At 39.2% G+C, this 26,857-nt stretch overlaps 2 protein-coding genes and 1 long non-coding RNA gene across 3 annotated transcripts in view; 1 reads left to right on the top strand and 2 right to left on the bottom strand.

The window, feature by feature from the left end:
* The window catches only part of LOC144643528 (DELTA-thalatoxin-Avl2a-like), a 188,423-nt gene that overhangs the window by 82,259 nt on the left and 79,307 nt on the right, over nucleotides 1-26,857 (bottom strand). The window lies entirely within an intron of this gene.
* LOC144643534 (DELTA-thalatoxin-Avl2a-like) lies at nucleotides 1,956-10,046 on the bottom strand. Its single transcript, XM_078502826.1, has 2 exons — nucleotides 9,933-10,046; nucleotides 1,956-3,641 (listed from the first exon to the last, which is right to left on the bottom strand). Exon 2 carries the CDS (start codon nucleotides 3,576-3,578, stop codon nucleotides 2,157-2,159), a length of 1,422 nt encoding a protein of 473 aa, XP_078358952.1. The 5' UTR covers nucleotides 3,579-3,641; nucleotides 9,933-10,046; the 3' UTR covers nucleotides 1,956-2,156.
* LOC144641853 (uncharacterized) lies at nucleotides 25,178-26,701 on the top strand. Its single transcript, XR_013568641.1, has 2 exons — nucleotides 25,178-25,462; nucleotides 26,555-26,701. It is a non-coding gene; the product is annotated as an uncharacterized LOC144641853 (long non-coding RNA).

Below are 26,857 nucleotides of genomic sequence, written 5' to 3'. Positions count from 1 at the left end.
ACTTCCGAGAGGAGAAGGTGAATAGGGGTAGACAAATCCACCGACCCGTGCTTTTTTTTTGGCTAAATCCGCCAATATTTTTGTTCAAATCCGAATCCACATTGCTACAAAATTATGTGTGGTATAGTTTCACTGCGATCGACTGACGGTAGATGCTGTTTTAATGCCATTGTTTAAAAGAAGTTTCGTTTCGAAGTCCGCTTCGGAGGGGTAAATAAGTTCACGGATCGACGGATTTGGCCTTAAAACGCCCCCGGATTGTGTTTTTTTTTTTGCGATACATTGAGCGGATTTTTTTTTATTTTATTTTTTTTATATACGATAAATATTATGCTGCAATATTTATCGTGTATAAAAATAAAAAAAATCCGCTCAATGTATCGCAAAATAAAAAACACAATCCGGGCGCGTTTTAAGGCCAAATCCGTCGATCCGTGAACTTATTTACCCCTCCGAAGCAAGTCACCTGACACATATAACTTGCCTCATAGCAGGCTTTGGATTTAAAATTAAGAATTGTCATTTCAGGCTACATTGTCGACTAAAATTGACTTCTATCGGTTCGCTAACACAGGTGGGTAAAAATGGTTGTTGCCACCATTTTTATTTCTTCGTCATTTTTAGTATGGCGAACGATATCTTAACCGAAGCTGCGAGTCCAAAGGGAAATTTAAGATTAAACTGCGTCCGATAAAAAGCTACATTCAGTGGTCTTTAAAATACGTATCGGTTTTCCAACATCTTGATGTCCTTTATATTTGGGCCTCCTTAAATTGCTAAAAAATAACTTAAAACTGCTCACTTCGACACATTTATCATTCATAGTGATATAAAAAAGATGACCCACCCCTACGTGTAGATTAAAACTACATAACCCACCCCTTTTCGAGGGCTCAAAAACTGATAACCCACCCCCTTTCTGCTCCGTCTCACCCCCCCCCCCCTCCTCCCGCCCCTACTTATTGACCAGTCCCTAAATCTGGTTAAAGTTCACTATCAGTGTGTAACGCTTAATGAAAACAATTTCTTTCCAGAAAACTCCTTTTGCTTTGCTTTCCAATTAGGTGGTAAGATGGTCGAGGTTGCGCGTGCTTAAAAGATGTGCGTTTTTACGAGAGCTTTCACGCGTAATATTTTGACAAGTGATCGGCTTATAAAGTTTTGACTACTTAAAGATGTTCAGAACAACGTACAGTTTTATCGCGGTAGCTGTCCGTAATTTTAGGGTAATAGACGTTTTTGATATGCTAAAGGAGGCTCGATGTAGATTTTTTAGCCCTAGGGTGATTACCCTAGGATGATCAAAAAATGAGTACCAAGAGTCAATCGAGATTTTGAGAAAATCAGGCGTGCCTAAAAATAAAATAACAATCGTTGCTTTGGTAACCTTTGTGACTAAGTGACCAGTAAAAAAATAATCTTTGGTCATATGTGATCATTACGGTGTATTTTGCCTAAAATCGAAGACTGCCTTTCTAGAGTTTTTCATTTTCAAAATAACCACCCTAGCGCTAAAAAAAAACTACATCGAGCCTCCTTAATATCAAAAGCTGTGTCACAATGGTGATACTAAGTCACTTTTCGGGCTTACTTCAAACTATGCTGAAAATTGGTTTGGCTGACCGGATTTTTAACAGGGCGTAACGAGTTTCCTTATTTCATCCTCTAACGTCTGAGATGTATACTGTTAGCAGATTTCAATTTACCCAAGCAGTCATCGACCATTCAGAATGTGCAAAGGATTGACACTTAGGCTGTTGCTGTTTGTAGCAACGGAGGTACAATTTTCTGCAGGACAAAATGAGACGAGAGCAATCCTGATCAGACAACTACGTCTAGAGAGCATCCCACAGTCACTTCTGGATAACGGTATTTTTAAGAATGCATTTCTCATTCCCATCCGCAAATAAATAGATTTTCTTTCGCATTTTCCATACAAGAACAAGCCTGACACGCGTGGATGCACTTTTTAATTCCATAATTTTAACATACCGTATATTAATACAATCGAACCAAGCCGATCGACATTGTACATGTTACATAACTGCACAACTCTGACGTAATGGCCAATTCGATGTTTTAATTCTTTTTTTTTAACTTATGAGTGCATCATTTCAGTGATAACTTAGAGCATCACTACACGCGGAAGATCAATTTCATTCTTCTTTTCGTTTTGGTTTCCTATGCCCCTTATCTTTGGCATCGCGGTGTCCGCCATGGTGTTTATGTGTTGCGGCGTCTTTGCTGGGCCTTGACCAAACAGTTTTCCGCCATTTACGATTGCTGTTATAGCAGCCACAGTAGAAACCAGGGGTATGCCAATCGCATCCTTTCCATCCCCAACCTGAATCGTAATTTGCGTAAGCAGTTTCCTTTTTGGAACCGTTGTCTTGCGTTACAGACTTGTAGCGAACACACGAGTCCCCATGGCAGGAACACCAAATGCCCGAATGGTAATGGCAATCGTTGTTGCTTTGGCAACCCTCTTTAGCGAGAGAACACACGAATTCTGGGGAGGTTTTAGTGGAACTTGAGGTGTGGTCGAATTTCTGAATTGCAACTCCTGCACCTGATACGTAGGGACAGCCATAGTTCAAGAAGCCGAGATAGTAGTACTCCAAGTTTAAACCCCTGATGTGGTTGGGTTCTCCTGGATTGAAACGAGATTGCAACATGTTCCAGACCGCAAAGAAGGTGTGCTCGATGGATGAGGGTGATTCTTTGGCTTCGTTCAAGAGTTGCTGAATCTGTTCGACCGTCCTTGTTTCCTGGTCCAATAGCTTGTTACGGGTTTCTGGATTTCCCCCCAAAACGAACACTTTATCACTTGTGCTCATGCTGCTAGCCGTTTTCTTTTCTTCTGAACTTATGTCTATGCAAGCTTTGAAACTGCCTTCTCCGGCGGGTGTGCCACCTGCTAGCGAGAGACAACTTTTCACCTCAAACTGTCGCTCACTGTAAGACTTGTCACTCTCCGCAAATGTCATTTGTCTAAAGCTTGATCCAATCGAGACGGACGTTATAACATGGGAGCCGTATTTTCTCAGGAAACTATGATATGCTTCCCAGGAATTGCTTTTCCAAGGGTCGTTAACTACCAAGGGCAAGAGATCCAGGTCTTTGAGAAATCCTTTCGTTAGTGTCGTCTTATCAGTCTCTAAACAGCCTCTTTTCAGAACGACCTTTTCGTTTACTGCCAGTGCATTTAAGGACATTCCGCTCACCTTATGTTCCTTTGAACTTTTGCTCTTGGTTGCAACATTTAGGGTCACACCCAGAGTGTATGAGGACTGCAACGAGGCGTCTAATTCAGATTGGGAGGCCAATGACGAGTAGAAAGAGTTGCTGTTTTCATAATATTGCATGAACTTTCTTGAAGACTTAATACCTTTCGTTTCATCAATGAAGCATTCTGGATCTAAAGACTCAAAAATGGTTATCTCACGTTCTTGAAAGTCGCTCAGTAGGTCTGTCCCTCGAAGATCTACCACTTTTCCCAACTCCTCGGTTTTGCTTGCGGCACCGGTCGATATGGAGACGACTGTGAGGCAAATGAACAATACCACGAGGGTAAACATGGCTCAGTTTTACCGGCTGTACACTCACAGGCGTGGCAGTAAGTGGTATCAATACAACGCAACCTGCGAGAAAATGAAAGAGTAAATTAATTTTTTATTCTAATTTTAAATCACCTGTATCGGTTGAAGGTGAATGGATGAAGAAAGTGATGGCGACTTTTAAAGGGCGCCAGACAAGAAGATCCGTGTGACAAGAAGATACGTGTCAAGTTTTACCCTACCGAATTCCCGAATACCCTACCTTGTATACAAGTTTTTGGTAATCGGGAAAACTTTGCTTTTTTAATTTTTCCGATTTGGCAAATTTCGCTACAGGCGTGAAATAGTTTTCTAATGAAGGAAAAAAGTTTTTCTAAAGTGTCTACCTCTTTGCAGTGTTGCTTACAAACGCCTTTTGAAATTTGTCCAATTTGCGAGTAACCTCCCACGCAGTCGTTTTTAGGGGCGATCGTGTTTTACATGCAAGAAAAATGTTATTTTCTTGGAATAAAAGGATTTCCAATGGAAGCAAACCATCAGATTTCTTATCAAAAGAATAGCTATTTATGAGTTAAAAATGAAAAAAGCCGATTTTTCGTCACTGGAAATGAAGATTTTGCTCGGCGCTTCCTGATCATAGCTATTAAATGCTGAGTCACATTAGATCTTGAACAAGAAACTAGAATTTATATCTTAGTCTAGAGTAGAATCTCCTAGAATGGAAGTATGTGGGCACTGCTAAAAGTCGAGTAAGACAGTGTACTTCTGATAAGGAATGTAGGGCTCTGCATAAAAACATATCTCGATTTTTTATTTATTTATTTTTACTCGTGGTCATTCGTTGTCACTTGTGTGTACTTTAATTTAAGCGCCTGATTTAAGACACAATCTTCGCGTCACTCCTGCTCGAGTAAAACAGTTCAAATGAGCAATAAAAAATTCTGCTTTTTTCTGTTTCCATTTACACACACACGCTGTCCGGTGGATATGGAAAAAGTTCATCTCTGAACACAGCCTGCCCACAGTTAAACAAAACTTTGAACTCTCTCGAAAAATCACATGAAAGATTTCAAATTAAAAGTTGAATAGTCTAACTGAATATCATCATCATCATCATCATCATCATCGTCATCATCATCATCATCATTTATAAGCCACTTCAAAATTAATTCAATACAAATTCAGTTAACAGTAAGGTAAGGCGACTGGAGGAGACCTCAAAAAAACCACCCGGCTTATAGACGTGGCCACTTCGGTTAGCAAAATGTTAGTCATGAATTTAGTTGTTGATGTGCGGTTATAATTAGGTCAATTCAGACTCATATCATTAAAAAATTAGTCAACTTTTTCTTAAAAGTAGAAAAACTGGTTGAACCAGTGATCGATATTGGGAGTGAATTCGAAATGTTATAGGAGCTTCGTAAAGTATTGTAAGCTGCTTAAAGGGACTGTGACACGGATTTAACACTGATTTAAGCTAAATTTAGGCATGGAAAATGACCATCAAATTCGTTGTAATGTAAAATTTCAGTGAAGGAACATACAAAAGAAGGTACGGATGGGCAAAGCGACGAAGTTTGAAACGGATTGCGATATGGGTTTTTGAAATATTGTTGGGCTGACCAGTTTTCAAAGTTAAAGGATCCTAGTCAGCCACGCCTTTATGTTTGTTTACATTCGGGCAACTACGGGGAGGCTCGTTTCAGATTACATAGCTTAAAACATGACACGCTTACAAAGTCAACAGACCGCGACGAAATTTGACAACGCGCGAAAGTTTTCACTCGAAACAACTTTAAAAGATCTACCAGAATGTAAGGAATTAACATCGAAAATGGTGATAGCCTATAAGATATCGAAGAAGTTTGTTCTCCGGGGCCATCTTGAGGCACAGATGTTTATGGTTCGTCCGTTGTCAGACGCGCAGAGCAAAATGAGAGCGGAGAAGCGATCGCTTCAATATTTGCCTCTTCGGCGGACTCCGTTCGAGTGTTAAAAAAAGAAATAATTTTCTCTTAGCTTACAACTCAAAATCTTTTCTTATGTTAAAGAGTATTCGTGTTCCTTTTTTCGACTTTTTTTGCTTGTTTACAAGCAAAAAAGAGGAGAATAGCGTTTAGTGGACTCAAATCTGAACCGGAAGGGATCGCATTCTTGTTAACTCTCAAGGGAATACTTTCCGCTGTGGGTGGTCAAAGCGCGTGACTTGTAAGTGTCACTCTATAGTTGTGCTTCAGCACTTCCGTTCTTGTAGAAAAAACGTGACTTGTCAAATTAACAAACATTATATAAGAATCAAAAACGTGAGTAGCTTAAATCTTACGTCACATAACCAATTAAGAATGTAAGCGGTTCAACGCTCAAAGGCAGTGAAGTTTAGAACGATTAAGAACGCAATTTTTACTAGTACAAGTCTTTAGGCGCTAATATTAATTTAACCTAAAACGATTAACAACGCAAATTTGTACTCGTACAAGTCTTTCACACACTAAAACGTTGCCAATAGTTAACCAAAGGGATCTCATTTCGTGACAATTGATTATTTCTGCTGAGTTGCACAATTGCGCTTCAGCACTTCCGTTCTTGTAGAAAAAACGTGACTTGTCAAATTTACAAACATTATATAAGAATCAAAAACGTGAGTAGCCCAAATCTTACGTCACATAACCAATTAAGAATTTAAGCGGTTCAGCGCTCGAAGACAGTGAAGTTTAAAACGATTAAGAACGCAATTTTTACTAGTACAAGTCTTTAGGCGCTAATATTAATTTAACCTAAAACGATTAACAACGCAAATTTGTACTCGTACAAGTCTTTCACACACTAAAACGTTGCCAATAGTTAACCAAAGGGATCTCATTTCGTGACAATTGATTATTTCTGCTGAGTTGCACAATTGTGCTTCAGCACTTCCGTTCTTGTAGAAAAAACGTGACTTGTCAAATTTACAAACATTATATAAGAATCAAAAACGTGAGTAGCCCAAATCTTACGTCACATAACCAATTAAGAATTTAAGCGGTTCAGCGCTCGAAGACAGTGAAGTTTAAAACGATTAAGAACGCAATTTTTACTAGTACAAGTCTTTAGGCGCTAATATTAATTTAACCTAAAACGATTAACAACGCAAATTTGTACTCGTACAAGTCTTTCACACACTAAAACGTTGCTAATAGTTAACCAAAGGGATCTCATTTCGTGACAATTGATTATTTCTGCTGAGTTGCACAATTTAGAATTGCAACATCATCTAGCGAAGCGCACTATTACTAAAAATAGATTTCGCCACATGATACCCCCCCCCCCCCCCCCCCTCTGCGTGAGTCGGACAACAATTTTAGTTTGGGCAAAGGCTTTGTATGGAGGGGACCGACACAATGTGAGGCCGAGATTCTTGAAAGGCTCGAAAAATGATAGATTCCAAACATTTTTGCTTTAGTAAGTGAAAACAGATTGAAGGTATCCAAAAAATGGCCCAAAATTGAATTTATTAGTCGAAGATCCGGCAATAACACCTTGATTCCCAGTGCAAAATTATTCAGGCTGCCGAGAAATTTAAGCGGCGGATAGCGAATTACTATCGAATTATATAATTGCGAAGGATTGCTTTATTTAGGCACCGGAAAGATAGTCGGTTGCAAGAAATTCAGAATTCTTCCCGAATTTGACGGCACTGATCGCCGGTCATCCGATCTGTTTCGACACATGATAGATAGAGGGCGAAAATATTATGCTATTCAAACGCCTTTCTAATGGAATTGACGGCGGGTTTGATTTTAATAAAGCTGTTATTTATCCCCATTACTATTACAGACTGCAGCTACAGCTGCCGAGCTCGATCAGTCTATATTAAATAGTATTTGCCGCGACAATTGTGTAACGAAATTGACCTCTTTAAATATTCGGGTCAGGCAAGGAGACCGATCGGACGAGCGTTTCTTTGTGTAATTTTGTGGTGGCATAAATCTGAGGTTAGCTCTGTTGTGTTGGAAAATGTGCCACTAAGAACAGTGTAAACGTTTTGCATTTCTCATAAAAATAAATGTTTTCTTTCAGCAAATCCCGGCAGCAAATCGGGCCTTTTATAATCCATTCAATAACTGAGAGTAAAACATTTTACACATTTATTGAATAATCGCTCTGTTTGACAAACCTTTTGTTTCAAACCACGGTTTGAGCTTTCTACGTTGCACAGGTAAGGCTTTCTCTCGAAATCCGAGCCAATCTGGCCATGGTTTTGTGAAACAATAGCTAAATATGCCTCCAAAGTGCCCGCCAACCATACATTGCTCTTACAGAGAGCGGTTTGTTTGTTTGAATTTTGACTCACACCGGGGGTCAAATTCTGTGACGTCATTAGTGCGCTTCGCTAATTGCAACATCATTAAATGTGTTAAGTGATATTTATAAGTGTTTTTGTAGCCTGTTGTGAAATTACTTCCGGTGGAAGTAGTAAGTAAACGTTAAACGTTTCTTCTGTTCAGAAGTAAATGCATCGATCGCAATTAGAAAAATAACAGCAACTGTTTTGCTGGAAATGTAGTCGTTAGAAATGGCATGTGTAGCTGTAAGGTAAAGAATAACGCGAGGAGAAGCGGCTTTTGGTAATATCCAAACGAAAATTTACTTCTCAGTGTGGGGTTAAGATTGCGTGACGAGACAAAAGGTAACTCTGTCGTGCGTAACCTAACCTGCGATCAGGCGTTATTTTTCTGCATTAGGCCGAGTAGAAATCTTTCTAACTCGAAAGGAAACGACTATTTCGATTAAACATGTTAAAGGCAAACGTCAAAGTTTACCTTTTTTAACCAAGCCAAAGTATATGAGTCGCAAAGCACCCAGTCGTCGCGACTGACAAATACAGCATTTACTCGCGAAAATAAAAAATACTTGAACTGAAAGACGTTTGAATTCTTCCATGATATGTTCGAACAACAATGCCCAGGATAAACCTTCTACTCATACTAACTGGCTCATGCAAAAAAAGTCGATATCTCGAAGAGATCTTTGATTCCTTTGTAAGATTTGTTCCTGCAAAAATACGTGGATTCGAAAGAGGACGGCTATATCTGCTGGTAGTCCTTCTTGAAATGCCGCGCTTAAGTGCTACAGCATATGCAAATGGGGAACTAAAAATCGGCTTGCAAGAATAAAACATGTGTCGTTTTTCCGCAAACTGGCTATAACTAAGCCCTTTGATGTCAAGACTATCTTGCTTTTGATTACAGAGGTCGAACGTTGATTGCCGCCAACGAATTCTCTTTGTTTGTTCGGTGGTTTCGGCCGACCACGCTTTGGAACGCGAGATGCCATCGTGCATCCCACTTACAAACGAGTATTTTAACAGCAAATTAAAAGAAACCAATAAAATAAGCTCGAAATGAAGCACAGATAATTACTTAAAACTTTATTAGTAGTTGAAGATGTGAATATACTGCGTACGCGAGGATGCGCTTGGATTGTTTAAACTCAGAACGAGGTTATCTTTCTTGTTCAAGATAAACTTTTAGAGTTGTGAAATCGTTTTCGAGCTGTAAAATTATTTATTCAGTGAACGTGTCTGTCTCAGTCACATAGTAAAGAAACCAAAAAAACATTCAACGTTGCTTTATACTGTTATTAATTAAACGGGATGCAATACGTTTTCAGTTTTGTTTTTCTCATTGTTCTTTGCATTTCCTTGCATATGGGTTTGCAAAGGCTGTTTCGACAATTTTTTCAAGACCCATTTAATATTTGATACAAATTGTGCGAATTCAATTAACGTCTTTTTTGCGTTTCAGGTTTTTATTTAGTACCGGTCTGGAAATTGCAGCCACAAAACGCAGTTTACACTTATAGCTAGGTTGGCAATTTTAGCCAACAGAGATCGCTCAAGGCCTTCGAATGTTACGATCGTTTCAGTGGTAAGTCGCAAATTAAACGGCATAGATTTGAACATAAAGCTAGCTAGACAGATTCAAATAAACTGTGTCCTGCTGTGTTCTCATTGACTTAGTTCATTCGGAGTTGCCTCGAAATCGTATTCACAGGTAGTTCTTATCAAAGAAACTAAAGCAGAGCTTTTGTAGAAAAATATTTTAAATGGCAAATAGCCGCTAGATGGGGAGTCAACTCGACCGAGCTAAAAGAGGAACGTATCTTATCGAACTTATCTCAGGGAATAAAATTTCAATTCTACCGACCTTAGTTCATTCGGAGTTGCCTCGAAATCGTATTCACAGGTAATTCTTATCAAAGAAAAAAGCAGAGCTTTTGTAGAAAAATATTTCAAATGGCAAATAGCCGCTAGATAGGGAGTCAACTCGACCGAGAAAAAAGAGGAACTAAACTTATCGAACTTATCTTAGGGAATAGAATTTCAATTCTACTGACCTTATTGAGGATGTTCGATTCCTTCAAAGTCTTCTGGTCTGCTCTGATGTGTCGCTGGACGCTGAATGAACTGAAATGTGGTTGTGTTTCAGTCCAAAGAATAAAGGCCTTCAATATAAATCTGCTAGCTCATTAAATTTTAGCGTGAAGAATGTTTGGTGCAAGGTGCTGATAGGCTCTTTTAAAGAAGACTCTTAAGTTTAAACGGTTAAATAGAGAAAAGTGAAATTTAACCGGCCTGCCATTCCTTGAAGGTAATCTTTACTAGTACCCACATTGTGTGGTCGTTATTTCACCTCTTGAAAAGCATCATTTCAGTTCACAAAATATGCGTTTAATTGTCATAAGACAAAAGCCCTTGTACTAAATAACTAGTCTGAAAGTGAATAATTTAATGGCTGTTAAGGAATCAATTCAATTTACGTAATGGGCTTTTAGGCAAACTAATTAGTTTTCTTGTGTAGTTTTAATTAATGTTCCTTTTCATTTCAAATATAAGTACAATGTGAACCGCACTGATAATTACACTTCAAAGCTACACTACCGGTTCACACTTTGTCAACTCTGTTGACACAGTAAAAGGTAACCACTTAGAACTTCGAGAACATTTTGCCGGTGTAAAGAGCTAAGGAATTTTAGTAGAAATTGTAGTTTACAGGCTAATCAGGACAGAACATAATTTATCCCTTTATTGAGAAAAACAAAGCTGATTTAGTGACGATATGACAGAATTTTTTTTAAAGGTCTATTCCATCTGTTCCATCGAATTCACGGTCGAGTCAATGGTCTGTAAATAATTAGAATATTCATCACACAGTCAAACAGCTGCAAATGCACTCGTGACGGTTGAAAGTTTTCGAATGCGACAACGAAACATATAACTTTTCGGCTAAAAATATTATTTGTTTTAAAACAATATAATAAAAGAGCGACGGTATTTTCTCAATTAAACGCCCCCGGCGTTTATTTCAAACTTGGCTTGGTGGACCCGGCGTTTATTTGAAACCGGCGTTTAATCGGGGCCCGGCGTTTATTAACGGACTGCAATTTTCTGTCAATTTTTCAGATTGAATTATTGTCACGGCAGCACGATTTTTCTCTTCGTTCTGAAACGAAAACCTGTCCCTAGGTATCCAAAGTTGATAATTACCTAAAGTTCCATTAATGCGGATTGAACACGTTAATGGTTGCAACCAAGATTTGTGGCAAACAGAATGTAAACAGTATATGAACAATAAAGGAGCATAGAAGTAAAGGTTATGGGTACAAAGTTTTAAGTTCATAAACGGCAATGTCGTCCTCGTTTTTAAATGACCTTCTCCAATATATAAACAAACGCTGGAGGGATCCTCGAGATTACATCGACTGTGAGCACTAACACTAGGAAGGAAATGTGTCAGTCATAAAGACAGGAACGCGAACACTGCTATGTAATTTTTGTTTTACAGCGTCCATCCTAGCTATGTTACGCCGGACTTTTCCTTTGAACGTTTGTAAAATTTCCAAGGCAGCATTCCGTACTAGTATAACATAGCAGTGCCATTCAAGAGAATATATTTACTTGTTAACTTGACCTCAAATAAACGCCGGCACCTCGAACAAACATCCCCGGCGTTTATTTAAAAATTAGCAATTTTTAATTACCCGGCGTTTAAACGAGGCCGGCGTTTAATCGAGAAAATACGGTAGCTTTTGTTTGTTCACTATTTTCTGGCCGCAAAAAACCGCGCAGCAAAAACGAGTGCTTCTTCTATGGTCAAGGTTATTGACTAACCATTTTATAGCTTCAGTACGTACCAATAATTTGCAGTACGTTTATTCAATTTTTTTTTTTTCAAAAATTCCAGGAACTTCAGATTAGAGAAAATTGATAACAGAAAAAGAAACGCTAAATCTATACGAAAACGGCTCACATTTTTTACAATTAACATCTTTCCTAAACATGCTGAGACAGTTTCCCTCACGCTTAAAGAGATTTCCTTAAAAAGTCTTCCTGCTCCTTACATAAAGTAAAAACTTCCCATATTCAAAATTACTGAGATAAACCGAAAACATTCAGGACATTAAAGGGACTGTGTCACGAATTTTTTAGGCATGGGGAAATGACCATCAAGTTTAGTGAAATATGAAAATAACTTCTTGAAACTAAACAGTGAAGGAACATTTCGATACCACAAAAAATACAAAAGAAGGTACGGATGGCTAAAAGCATATTCCTAAAAGTGACGAAGATTGAAACGGATTGTGATATGGGTTTTTGAAATACTGTTGGGCTGAACTGTTTTCAAAGTTAATCTCGTTTGCTTAACTTTAAATTTTATCTCCCGGGAGACAAATTTGGTTTCAATGAAGCTATGGTTTTGTCATTTAGATCCATAGAAGTAATTCCTTTGCAAACATTAGGAGTCATAGCGAGTATTTGGTAAAACTAAATAAAATAAACATCAATCAGCCGTGACACAGTCCCTTTAAAGATCTTGGACTTTTATCCCAATAAAAGACTGCTTTCTGTTAATTAGACGTTTCTCTCTTTATTTGATCTCAGAGCACCTTTATCTTTTATGCCAATTTTGTTTACGTCTAATCGTATGCCACCAGAAACCCATAAGGGTTGAAACGTGTAACTCGCGCGCACAGCGTTTGAATATTCATTTTGCTAAGTACCATATTTGGAAACACGAAGAATTTGTACGCGAATGCTTTACACACGCAACATTATTTTTGGTTTTGCAGTAAGTTGCTCGAATTTCGACCTAAACGCTGTAAATTTCTTACAGAAACTAAAGAAATACATTAAGTGTATCGAAGCGAAGTTCTCCAGACTACTTTTAAGAAGGTGAAACAGGAGAATTTAACCAAATTTAACTTTATTCAACCAAGCTTGTTCAAAAACAAGATTACGCCATCCAGCGCGAGCTAGCGCGCGCTGTGAATTTAATCCAAATATAGTAATTTTGATTGGTTAAATGTTTCTTGTGATTTTCCAAATATGGTACTTAGTGTAAACGAATGTGCAAACGCTTTGTACAATGCGAATCATATGGAGTTACACGTTTCAACCCTTATGGATTTCTGATGCCACCACATAAAAGAATTCGAAATAAAAGTGCTTAAAAAAATGGAGGTAAAAAACAGGTAACAAAGAACACTTTAAAAATGAAGCCAAAACTATTTTATCCATTCCATTTTATTCATGACAGTGTAGCTCTTAACTGCCGAATGCACCGACTGGGAATTTTGTTCAAACCCCCCAATGAAAATTCGCGTTGTTATAGGAAGCGAGGTGTTGGAATAGTAGAAAAGTATTGGAATTTACTTGTTAAGTGAATAAAGCTCACAAACTAAATAAAGACTTGTATGAATTCATTAGGAGCCCTTTTAAATGAGCTCCTTACAGACTGGTTGCCACCTGTCTCGGATGAGTTATCACTCCCGGTACGTGACTCGTCAAGATCACAAGGATCGTCTCTACATATTGGTGGTTTAAATTAGTTTTCATCAACTGCTTGTTTCCATGAAAAAAAATAAACTGAAAGTATGAGATTATAGAACGGAAGAAACAAATATATTTTTTTACAATATAGCTTTTTAGCGTTATACAGCCGGGTTATTACAATAATAGTTTTGAGAAAATTACGGAAGTTAGTATGCAGACGCCATTTGTGTCCCTCTTTAGGGCACAAATATGGCGGCCATAAACTAAAAAATGTGATAAGAATATCCGTGACAGTTAAGAATAGCGTACGTTTATCAGGGACATCAGAAATTTTAAAATTCTTTATCTCCATATCATGTTTTTTTATGTGTAGGCTAAGTGAAAAGATTAGGTTTGTAGGACTAACAGTTTTGGTTTTAGAATTGGGATGACATCATGATCAGATGACAACCAACAATTCTAAACGACCTTTCGAGTACGAGTACGACTTTGGAATTTCGAGACAATTGTTTCCCCCAAACTACAACTCTTTCCTGTTGCTGAGTGACACATAATTAAACGTTAGCGATAAGACTGGTGCGATAAGTGATTATAGGAAGCACAATGCACGAATTTGGTTTGAAAACTCGTACTCTTATACTCAATCTTGTATTCGTAGTCTAATATTACTCTACAATAATAGTTTTATATTCGCGTTTGACTATATCGTCTGCACTTTTTAGCAATTGACGCTCTAGGAAAAAATAAAAATTTTCCTTGATGGAATTATTTGTTGAAGAATTTAAAATATTTCATGACTGATTAGTCTAGACCGCCGACATAGTACAACGGCGTTTGTTTTTTTATTAGTATTATTAGACTTCACGTGCAGCTCTAATCGATGATTTCTAAAACTATTGGCGTTCCGTCCTGATCAGCGCTAGCTTTACCAATTGAAAATCCTCAGTTTACACCGCTGCTGTAAAATAGGCAAAGAAACCCTCCCCCCCCCCCCCCCCGCCCCTGTTCCACAAGAAACCTCCCTTTGGTCCTGAAGTCGACCCGTTGGGATTCTTGCCAGAGAAGTCACGTTTTACATATCTGTGAAAAAACTGAACAAAATATTTTTTTGATTTCTTGACATCATTTAGTCGAAGATTCCTCCAGGTAAAGAATGGCACATCTTAGCTTTGAAATTAAGATTATCAAACATCACTTCTTCAAAGTAGATTAAACTAACTGAAGATTTTAGCTTAAAAGTATTCTCCCTGCTTATCATTGTTTGATTATTTCAAGCGAAGGAATAGTTCCAACGCTGTGGGATGCCATTTATGATATTAAAACCAAAAATTTTCCGAACTCTGTAGGTTTTAATATTTCGGTTTTTACTGTTCATGTAAGTAACGGATATGAAGACTGCAGAAACAACGATCCGAATGAACTGCCGAGTGAACAGCCTAACATGTGCATAAGCACATAAAGGTCTGAACAAACAGGCTGAGCAGACGAAGGTCGAAAGTGCAGAAAACCATCCACAAGACTGATTGACTAGAGAGTTTACTGACTAGATGGTAAAGAAAAGTCCTTATAGTTATGTTTGTGTAAGTAACAGACGCAATGTCTGGCTATGGTGGTTTACTTAGTAGTGATATGTTGTCCTTATTTAATTTAATCGCTTAGGTAAATTACCATTTAGTGAGCTCACTAACAAGTTTTCTTTGATCGGAGTAGATTGTCATGAAAGCTCAGAAAGTCTGCCATTCTCGTCAGGGGCACAGTGACAGACCTTTTAGAGAGAGAATTATTTTGCGAAGAGTATAGCTAGAAAACAGGATAAGCGCGCGCGGGAATACGTTACATTGATCTTTTTCCGTATTGTAACGTAACGTTAAACCAAAAGCCAAATCAGGGTAAATCTCTCTAAAACCACGTTTCAAACTGTGGTACCACAGCTGGCCCTACGTGGCTGAGCTGACTTACAACCGTGTCTCTTGTGAAATGGGTAACTACCGGTAGTGATAAATTAATAATGCTTTCCTTTACTACCTGATTTGCATTGGAATAGTGCAATAGTACCCCTAAATTATAAGAATTAACATTAGGCTAGTTTATTAACATCTGTGCCTAATTTGAAGTTGGCGTGAAAAAAGAAAACGAAAAGAAGTCAGCCCAACTCTGTTTTTTCGAGTGTCAAATTTCTATTAAGGAACGAAGGAATACGGTAGGAAGAATTTTAATTTTTCTTAGAAATCCAACTCAAGAAGCTAGATTACGCTTCTTTCGTGCTCTCCAAACTTCCTGCCTGCACCATAACTCGATAGTGAACGCTAAAGCATTAACCAATTGTTAAATAATATGAAAAATTCCAACTGACAGGAGGCAGACCACTTGGCTATATACAAAGTGTAACCGAGACGCTGCTTCTTATAAGATGAATAACAAATGGATTCCTTTACATTAGCAGACGAGTTATCTGTCTAGAATGACTTGCTCGACCAACTGAATATGAAAACAGGAGGAGTATGAGTTTTAGAAGTTTTGTTCTCTCCAGATTGTTATTCACCTCGCTTCAGTAGAAAATTGAAGGATAACCCCTCGGATCAGGGTATAAAAATTTAAGAGCAACGGATCAAATAGGCGAGTTGTCTCTCTAATATTGTAATAACACGCCCTGTTCCCACTGCCAGTGCGAGATATCCTTCTTCTAAAGATGGGAGCTGCTATCTTGTGTGAAACAGACTACCAACACGCTCCACAACTCAAGCAGATATCAGAAAAATGCAAACATCCAAAGATTTTCCTCTGTTTCAAATATTATTCTACATTAATTGTTTATACCCGCATGTGATATCTTGAGGTGTTGTTCGGTAGATCCAAAACCATTTTATTCCCGCCATTTTGACACAATTTTTAGCAACTAAATGCAGTTGAGAATTCTGTTAAAACTTCAGTTTGCATCAACTCGCCTTTTAAACAAATTATTTTACTGACATTTATAGGTAGTACAGGCGCGTAGCTGAGGTTTTTGGAAGGGTATTCGTATTGACAGGAATATTTATTTGGGGGTTATTAAATACGAGCGCCGAAGGCGCGAGCCTCTAGGGGGGTCTCGGGGCATGTCCCCCCCCAGAAAAATTTGAAATCTAGAGGCCCGGAAATGCTATTTTCAGCATTGTGCACGTCAATATTTCAAACTCGATGGAGTTCAAAATAACAGGTATTTTAAGTCATAACACCAATATTTCCGGCATTTTGTTAACTTGATACATTCATACATACATACCGGCTTAGTACACTAAACGTTTAACAAAAGCTTGAGGTGTGCTGCAAAGGCATCTTAGGGTTAATGCTTAAGCCCCACCCCCTAGCCTCCCACGCAGTCCTTCTTAGGGGCGATCAACACGATCGCCCCTATTAAAGAACGACAGCCTGTGCGTGGGAGGCTATCCACCCCTCGGCTCTACCGTCAATGCACTAAAAGCAGCGTCAAAGCGTCAATATGCACTAAATATGCACGTATTACCTGGGTCCCCCGAAATTGCATTCCCCTCCTTTTGTCTATTGATACTCCATTTATCACATCCCGAACGCCTGTTTAGGAAATGTTTTTCAACGACGGGATTATTTTGACTACATATAATACTAGGTCACTAGGATATATTGAGGCCACTTATTTACTAATTCACTACAGGACTATTCGTAAAGCAAACTTGACAATTGCATCATCCTCTGGTGGAGGCCTTGAAATAGATTGGCATTTCGTCCAGATCGACAGGCATATCATACTTGATATGCATGAGAGCCAGTGAGGAGAGCCCATTCTCCTAACAATTTAATACTTTCTCGATACTTTTAGCGTTTTCTTGTAGGGTAATTTAAAAGCTGCAACACTCAAAGTTTGTTTTCCATTCCCCCACTATTTGCTAAAAGCTGAAAATCAACAGTTTGTGTTTTCAGTCCTCTATTATTGACCTCCAAAGGGGGTTCGTTCGAACCCCTCGAACCCCCCCTCCTACGCGCCTGTAGTAAGATAGTGACGGGTTGGAATTTTCTTGTCGAATAAACGAAACGCACGTAAGGGACTGTAAAGGTTTAAGGGCAAACAAAGGTTTTCAAAACCAAAATATGATTGTGTTAATACAATGTACCACATGTTTCGAGTTAATGGATTAAGAGTAACTCGGGGAAAAATTAAAGGGAGATGAAAGGCACCTTTTACCTCAGGCAAAACTAAGCAATTCTTATAACTGAACTTCTTATTCACGAAGTAGCACAATATATAATTGCTTTGATAGTTCGGAAAAGTATCTAAAAGGCGCTAAAAAGTAGAAAAAACTAATGTTTGTATCTTTTAAAGAAACCTTATCACGTGTTTTATTTATTTGTACAGTAGAATCCCCGGTTTATCGAACCTTTGACTGATTTTTTAAACCTCCGGATAACTCGAACTACACAGCACTGAACAGCACTGCAGTTCCTCTCCCCCCCCCCCCCCCCCCCCCCTCATCCCCGGCCCCATTTCTCGCCGATCACTTTTCGTTGTTTCCTTGATAAAAGCCCACGATAACCGTGCGAAATGAAGCTGTAAGGCACAGGGCACAGAGGAGTCAAGTTTGTCCGCAATTCCAAATCTCTACTGTGCAAAACGACCTTCAAAGCGATCGTTAAGCGTACGTGATACAAACACCGTCATGCGATACTTGTTTGCCGATCGTCTGGTGATATCGTATTCTGACAATTGTCGCTTGGGGCGAAAAAATTGTCGACCGCAGGGCGACGATTTTTTTTCGGAAAGCGAAGCTTTCCGACGAGGCACGAAGTGCCGAGAAGAAAAAAGACAAGGGACGAAACATTATACCACGTGATCGGCTCGATGTCACCCGAAGCATACTGGTGGCGGAAACGGAAGTCGTGTGTAGATCCATGCTGTGATAGATGAAATCAACCGTTACTAATCCGAAATTCAAAACAACAGCTGATCCTTCGACCGGCGGTAAGATTCAAAATATGAATAGTGCTCTCCGGGAAAAGCGAAATTTACCAGACGATGAACAACGCAATCCGAAGAAATTGAAAGTGGAAAACAAGGTTTTCTCTTCAAAGTGCTAAGTTACTTGTGAAACACATTACGGTATTGCAACATCACATTTCGTGACGCATTTCCGCCACCAGTATCCTCCGGTCCACATTGTACGAAAACCAATTTTTAACTGCCTAAAACTCGTCCCCCGAAATACAGCTTAAACGACTTGTTTGAAGATTTTCTTACAGCGTATGGGGAGAGAATCCTAGTCTTAAACCACATGTCAAAAATGAGATCGTTTCGTTTGATTTTTAGCGAGTAACGAGGGATCGGAATTTCGCCTCAAATCGCTTTCGTCCCTTGCTCTCTTTCTTACTGCTGGTCTCTCTGGTAACGCCCACAAACATTGCTGTCTGCGGATGTCGCATGAGGGTACGAATACGATATCACCAGACCAGACCATCTGTAAACAAGTCTCGCATGACGGCGCTGTATCACGTACGGCTTACACGATCGCTTTGAAAGGCTTTTGAAGGTCGTTTTGCACGGTAGAGATTTTGAACTGCGGACAAACTTGACTCCTCTGTGCCCTGTGTGTAAGGCAGAGAAGTAGATGTATGAGTGAGCAAAATCGTTCAGCGTGGAGACCGGCTAGAGTGAAAAGCATACTGTGATTTAATTTCGGTGGTCAAAAACGTATTTAAGATTGCATGAAAACGTGGTATTTTCGATTATAGCATTGAAATATATTTTGAGTGAATATTTTCGATTGACTAGGTAGCAGAATTACAGGAGATTATAAACAGAGCCAAGAATAACTGAGCCAAAGTCAGCGTTACCTTGCCCTTTATCTCTCTCAATTACCTCACTCACTCAATGCAACTTTGATTCACTTGTGTTATACAAATCCTCCACCTACCGCCCCCCCCCCCCCCCCCCCCCCCCGCCTCATATTCACCTACCGTGTTGCTACTTATTTCGGGGGAAGGCAATTTCATGAATTGAAAGAGACGAATTTCGCGAGACTTGAATTTCGCGATTTGGCAGAAAACCGTGTATAAAGGAACTAAACTTTGCAAACACTTTCCATTAACGATTCGCATTAACCGAACGGGTACCCCCTGAATCGGCGTTACAGATTTTAATTTTATATAATCATATTTTACAATTAGATTGGACAGAACCATAACAAAACAGAAAACTAACATGAGATTGAAAATTGTAAACTTATGAGTAAATAATGTCATTCTTTTATACACAATTACGTTTTTATCTTGGTTTTTGAAAGTTATGTTCTCACGTTTCTTTTAACTTCGCGAGTTTAGAGAAATCACTGAGGTTTTTAAGTCGAAATGCCTAAAATATGAAACATTATAACACACCGAGGACCCGCATAGGACATTTTTCGGTTCGCTGTTGGAAGCTAACGTTGCTACAGACGCCATGCGTAATTATATAGCATAATCGCAAAAATGTGTGAATCCTCGCAGCGGAGGTGAATTTCATCTTGATTGATAATTTCGACGTTCGCAGCTTGCATTTTATTTGGTTTTTATTTTATTTTTTAACTGAGAATGATAACGGTTGTACCAGTAAGCTGGATAGCTGAATAATAACGGATTATATTAGTGTACAGTTCTAAAAAGCATTTAAAACAATGTTTAAATCTGTTTATTCTTCACTTTGGTTCATTTCACGCAGCGAAATCATTGCGGCACGGCGTGAAGCCGCGATTGTAGGTTTTACTGGCAACCAACGCGTGAAAACTTTAACTTGAGGCTTGAAACATTTTTTCTATAGTTGTTATATCAATTGTTCGCTATGCCAGTTTTCATTCTGCGTTTACTTCAGATGCAACTTGTTTCGTTTTCTTCAATGCGGGATGCTCGCGTATTAAATTCAGGCTTTGTCTTTAACGTTGATTGATTGCAGACGTGTCGCGTTAACAACCGCAAGCAGAGCGCGCGCTAACGTCAAAATTATCTGAAAACCCAAACTGCACAGTGCAGGGAGCGAAAGAAAAAAGATATCGCAATGTTTTTGTTTGCTATTTATAAGCGCGTATTAAAAGCTGTCCATTTCGCTGAGGTGTCCATCCATTATTCAATGCAGACACTCTTTGAGCTTGTCGTGAGTGTGAGTGTGTACAAGAATAGCGAGTATATTGTTGTGAATTTTCACGCCTCGAATAAAGCTCTAACGAGGAATATTATGCATCTTGAGTGAAAAGTCTACATTTTTCTCCAAGTTAGCTGTGCGCCAGAAAATTCCCCAACAAGCAATGGAATAATGAATAAAAAAACGCGAAAAACGTGACACGAGACACTGAGCCCAAAGGGGCTTTTGATCGTTTATTTGTATGAATGTAACAACATGTTACTGTCGTTACTGTGAGAAGGGTGTGAGAAGTTATTCAGACATTCTACGTGAACGCCTTTAGACGACTCATTCAGACGAAATCTGCTTTTCACAAACACAAAAAAAAAAAAACGGCAAGGCGTATTTAAGTGCCCAAACTAGTCAACTATTAAATTAAAATACAGCTCGCCGCGGCTATTCGCATCGTAACAAGAGAAAACAATACTATTCTTTTGTTGGTGAGCCATCCAACGATCGATTTTCTAAATGTCTTCGCACGAAAAACACGGGAAGCAAGCAAAAGGTGCATTCTTAACAAGCACAATATAAAATCGTGGCACTATCAAATCTCTTCAAACTCGAACTCCCGCTAAAGAAACCTTTTTCAGTTGGATACATCCCACTAAAATATGCAGGAAGTTTCATAATGCTATGATGTTCTAACTCACAGAATCACGGGCGTGCCACCTAGTGTTTCTGTTGCAGTTCTTGCACTTAGGAGTTTAGTAGAAAATCATGGCATTATCAAATCCCCACATTAGGACAACCCCAATTCCCCCCTGCTCCTTAAAAAACCTCTCTTAGAGTTGACTAGAATCGGGAAAAATATGCAGGAAGTTTCATAATGCCATAACGTTCTAACTCACAGAATCACGGGCGTGCCACCTAGTGTTTCTGTTGCAGTTCTTGCACTTAGGAGTTTAGTAGAAAATCATGGCATTATCAGATCCCCACATTAGGACAACCCCAATTCCCCCCTGCCCCGTAAAAAACCTCTTAGCGTGTCATACAATCGGGAAAAAATATGCAGGAAGTTTCATAATGCCATAACGTTCTAACTCACAGAATCACGGGCGTGCCACCTAGTGTTTCTGTTGCAGTTCTTGCACTTAGGAGTTTAGTAGAAAATCATGGCATTATCAAATCCCCACATTGGGACAACGTACAACCCCAATTCCCCCTGCCCTTAGAGTTGGATAGAATCGGGAAAAATATGCAGGAAGTTTCATAATGCCATAACGTTCTAACTCACAGAATCACGGGCGTGCCACCTAGTGTTTCTGTTGCTGTTGGAAAAATACTTGCACTTAGGAGTTGTAGAACAGTATGGCATTATCAAATATCCCCACATTCTGACAAAAATAAAATAATAGTCCCTTATGCGTCTTAATCTAATACATGCCCTTTGAAAGGCTTTCCATTTTCCACTGTTGCTGGGTACGCTACATTAGGAGCAAATAATTTAAAAAAAAATAACAAGTAAAAATTATATATGTTTATGCGTATCCGGTCCGGTGATAAATTAAGCAATTCATTGGACGGTAATATATCTGAGCGGGCAGTGCTTGACAATCGATATTTTCGTGAATGAAATTTAAGTCTTTCATTGCCAACGAAACTGCTTTCCATTACTGATCATATAATTAAATTGCAGCACAAAAACGTGTATTAGAAAGGACCGAATAATAATTAGTCAGAGCAGAACAATTTAATTTCTCGCAACAATCGATATGTTCGATTTTGACCCGCATCACTTGTTTGACTACGTTGAAAACAAAGCACGGAACAGACTTACCTGGACACAGTGTATTTAATCCGGTCCATCGATAAGAAAAGTCAATCTGATGGAAACACAACATTCCGAAGAGCCGCATGCAAGCTTATGCAGTTGCTTTTTTATAACAGGCACAACAAACCTTTTCTACTGCCGACAGAACAATACTCTTTCCGTACGCAAGTACCATATGAAAGATTTGGCAGTATCTTAAAGCGTCTTAATGATGGCGCCCGTGCACGCCGCTGTAAATCACCATTTCAACTTCGCTAGAATTCGAATGATCACTGATTTGATCAATGTCCATATTGTATACCTGACTTTTTTCCGCCAAGCGAGTCCGCGCGCCGCAAAACATAATGTATTCTACCGCCAGAAACGGAAATTGATCCACATAACGTAGGTGTTGACAACATCAGCTTGCCAGACCGCAGCTTCAGTAGAAAGAATTATGTATTTTTTTACATTAAAGACGAAGACGAAGTTTTGGCCAAACTTTTAAAATAGCGGACTACATTCTTGAAAGCAAACGAATTCATTATAAATTTCTTTTCACCTTCTTTTAATGAGACTTATAAATACATGTAGCGCTGCTACGCCTGCTTGCTAAAAATATATGACTCCAGGACTTCTATTTAGAGAGTGGTCAAGTGATGACTTGTGAATGATGCGTAACATTCCTTCACCAAAGCTTTCGAAGCATCATATAGCGTCATCTGTCAACAGGCCTATTGTGTGATATTGCGAAATCGGGTCACTTATGTGTGCTCATGGCCGCTCAATCCGTCCGTAACTAAGGCCTGCGGGTCCTCATTGAACCCGGTTTACCGATTTTAAACAGAGTGAATATTCACTTGCTCATGCGACAATTTTTACTGCACGCGTAAGTTACCGGTAAGCAGGTAGCTAAAGTGGTTGCCGGTTCATGGTTAGCGATATCGGTGCTATGATCAGTGTCTGTTACGAGTGTTTCGGGATTTTACGCACAATTAGCGCTCGTAAATACGCGCGTACATTAAGAAAATGGCGGGTTTTTCTTTACGGCTTGTCTCGCGATATACTGTGAGCAGTCTCTTTCTATCCCTAGCATGTGACGCGAAAAAACGACAGCGATTATGCGAGCAAGTAGGGAGCCGCGAGAAGCGACAGGTACCTGATGGATGTCAGGGTGAATAGGGGTGCGCAAATCCGCCGATCCGTGTTACTTTTTGGCCAAATTCGTAAATCCGACGATATTTTCGTTTACATACGAGTCCGCATAACTTGAAAACTTTGTGTGGTTCACCAACATACCGACAAAAACCGACCAAAGTGATCCGAACGTCGTTTAGTATCCCCGATCAGGGCTGCTTGTGATTTGATCGAGTCTGGAATCCGCGTCAAAATTCTCAGCTAATCCGCGATCCGCTGTATTTTCGAAGTCCGCGAATCCGTTAAACGTATCACCGAAATCTTCAAACCGGACGCGTGTTAAGGTCAAGTTCGTCGATCCGCGAACCTATTCATGATCACCTTCTCCAGTGAGTTACTTTAAACCAACAGATCCTACAGACAAGCTCGTCTGTAAGATTTTAACTTATGGTTGGGATAAATTGCCTTTAGCAAGGGCGTAGCTAAGGGAGTTCTAGGATGCCTTTGATCTCCTCCCAACTGGTTATGAAAAAGATAGCAAATACGATAATTAAACAACTCGGCCATCGCGAAAAGAGCAATCAATTATATGCAAGCTTTACATTTTTGAATTTGAGTTATTGACATGCTTTCGTCCTTGTTCCTTAATCAAAGAAAATCAAACAATAGTAGTAAGCAAGTAGTATTCTGGTGATTTAATAGCAGAGCTCCCGCGCGCGCCGAACGCGCACGCAAGCGGAGCAACCATACCCATAGAAAGTTTTTACAGAACGATACAGAACCATGCTTTTGGTTTTTCATGGTCATCTTGGCTAGCGGCATGGTTCGCGGGCGCGTACGACGTACGTACGTCGTGCAACATGGTGGCCATAGTTTGATGGTAGAAAGAGTGAAGCAAGACGACCGTATAAAGGCGACCTTTAAAATTAAAAGGGTTCAGACAAGAAAAACAGGAAGCAAAGAAACAAAATGTGGCCATAATCGATCGATGACTTTCTTCAAACTGTAGATCTAGCGTCGTACATGATGGAGCATTCGAAAGCTAAATCGGGTTTCATATAAGCTTCATCAACAATGGATCTATCTAGAAACCAGAGCGCTGGCTAAAATCGAGTGCGTGGCTACTTGTTTGCAAGAAAATGAAAAGCTCTTCAGATGTAACAGCACAAGTACATTTTTACCCGAATCAGTCTATATGTTCTGATATGTTATTTCTTTACTGCTAACATGTAACTGCTTTTATTCTGCAATGCATACCTACGGAGCGATATAATAAACAAACCATTTTTGTGCTGAGGCTTAAAAAAGGAAAAAAAAAAGAAAAAAACCTGGCCCCTTTGGGATTTGAACTCACGGCATCCCGCGCACCTTCTTGATTGAGCTAATCCGACAGGCTCAGGGATAAAAGACGAATATATCCTATATCAATGTAATAGACCGGGGATATTGTGGGGTCTACTAAAATGCTGCAAACTATTACAGGATTGCGAAACTATTTTCTATTGCTAGAGAGCAGATAATTTACTGTACTGTTAAGTAATTTTTCGTGTCATGAGTAATGACATTTGCTGTGCTTTAAGATTATTATTTTTGTCGTACCGTAGACATACAGTTTAATTGTGAGCGATTTAAATTTGTCTTGCACCTCTAAACCACCGTCAACATTAGTACTTTGGCCGCTTATTCATCAGAATGAAAACATTGTAAGCTCCAGGGAAAATTAAATAAATGGGGGGCTCCGATTTTAGGCTTGCCTAAATCTATATATATGTAGAACTTTTCAACAGTCCCGCACAGTTATCAGATTTGATAACCTCGTGACGTCACAACATGGCGCCATTTCGCAACTCGGTGAGATTTCGGAGGATATCTCGTTTGTTCGTCTATTTTTCGGTTGTGTTCGTGTGTTCTACTCATAGTTCTACGCGATGACCTTGAGAGAAAGATGAACTTCAAAAGTGCATAAAATGGCGAGCGTCGGTGGTGAGTTGTGCGGGTATTTGTTTGACGATTTGAAGAGATCGCTCGAGGATGGCAGTTCATTCCAGGTATGTTTATATTCTTTGCCGTCAATTTTAAGTCAGTTGCGCATTTTTGTGGAACACGTAGAAAAAATGCTGTGTTCTTCAGTTATTTTTCTTTCGATTTATCGCTTGCTCATCCGAGGGCACAAAGAATTGTACGAGGGCACTATGGTTTTGTGATTTGCTCTCTGATTCCTCTACTGACCGCCATGTTTAATTGTTTGTGTTTCTAGTGTACGTTCTATAGAATGGCTAAATAATGGATTTTCACATACAGAAAATCGTTCGTTTGTTTCTTTACTGCTTATGTTTGGAGGGCTTAGTGCTACCGTCCGTAGTCCTTTTGTGGTTGACAGTGAAATCAGCGAAGTATGAGTGAATTTATGAGTGTTTAGAGTATGGCCGCTGTATGCGCAATGGAATTTGAGCGGGCTTTATTTTGTTTGTTAAACACGCTTTTAGTTCGCCCTATCCTTCGCGCAACCCGCTTACAGAACGAGTAATACACATTTATCTGTTTATTCGACTTAACCATCGCGCAACACGCTTTCAGAACGAGTACTACACATCTACTTTCCAATCTTGGACATATCCTTCGAACAATTGTTATGTAATATCATGAACTGCTTTACTGCGGTAGACGGTATATTTATCTCTTTCATTTTGCATACAGATCTAGAAAATCGTTCGTTTGTTTCTTTACTGCTTATGTTTAGAGGGCGTAGTGGTACCGTCTACAATCGTTTAGTGGTAGACAGTGAAATCAGCGAAGTATTATGAGCAATTGTTATCGCGGCACGTTGTCACAAAGTCTTTGAATTTGTAATGAGCGGGCTTTATTTTGTTTGTTATGCACGCTTTCAGAACGAGTAATACACATCTGCTCAACATATATCCTTCGTGCAATCCGCTTACAGAACGAGTAACAGATCTATTCAACTTATTCTTCGCGCAACACGCTTTCAGAGCGAGTAATACACATCTACTTTTCAATCTTCAACATATCGGCTCCGAACAATTGTTATGTAAATTTGAAGCGCGTGACTGCGGTAGACGGTATATTTTTCTCTTTCATCTTGTCACGCTTATTAACCCAAATATTTCTTTATTCAACAGATCATCGAAGCAACTGACCGCCGAAGGCACTGAGACGAAGAAGTTCTGAGTATGAACTCAATAAACAACGCATCTTTTATTTCTCTACCTTTGTATCGGTTTCGTTCTTGTCTTAGTTAATAAATATTAGCAGCGTTGGTGATGAAATTGCTTCAAATAAAGACATTCACGGTTATATTGGTGTACCAGTACACTTGGACAAATTCAAAAGTCTCAACAAATTTGGAGAAATACTATTTTACAAGCAAGGGGAATACAATAAAAGCTAATAAACTCCGGATGTCCGGAAACCTAAGACCTAAG

The sequence above is a fragment of the Oculina patagonica genome, chromosome 2 (genome assembly GCF_052425735.1).
Source record: "Oculina patagonica isolate OP01 chromosome 2, crgOcupat, whole genome shotgun sequence".
In the NCBI taxonomy this organism is placed as follows: Eukaryota; Metazoa; Cnidaria; class Anthozoa; order Scleractinia; family Oculinidae; genus Oculina; species Oculina patagonica.
This window is presented reverse-complemented; position numbering and strand designations above follow the sequence as displayed.

Excerpts from the sequence above, each read along its gene's own strand:
- LOC144643534 (XM_078502826.1), bottom strand. The coding sequence starts at position 3,578 with ATGTTTACCCTCGTGGTATTGTTCATTTGCCTCACAGTCGTCTCCATA.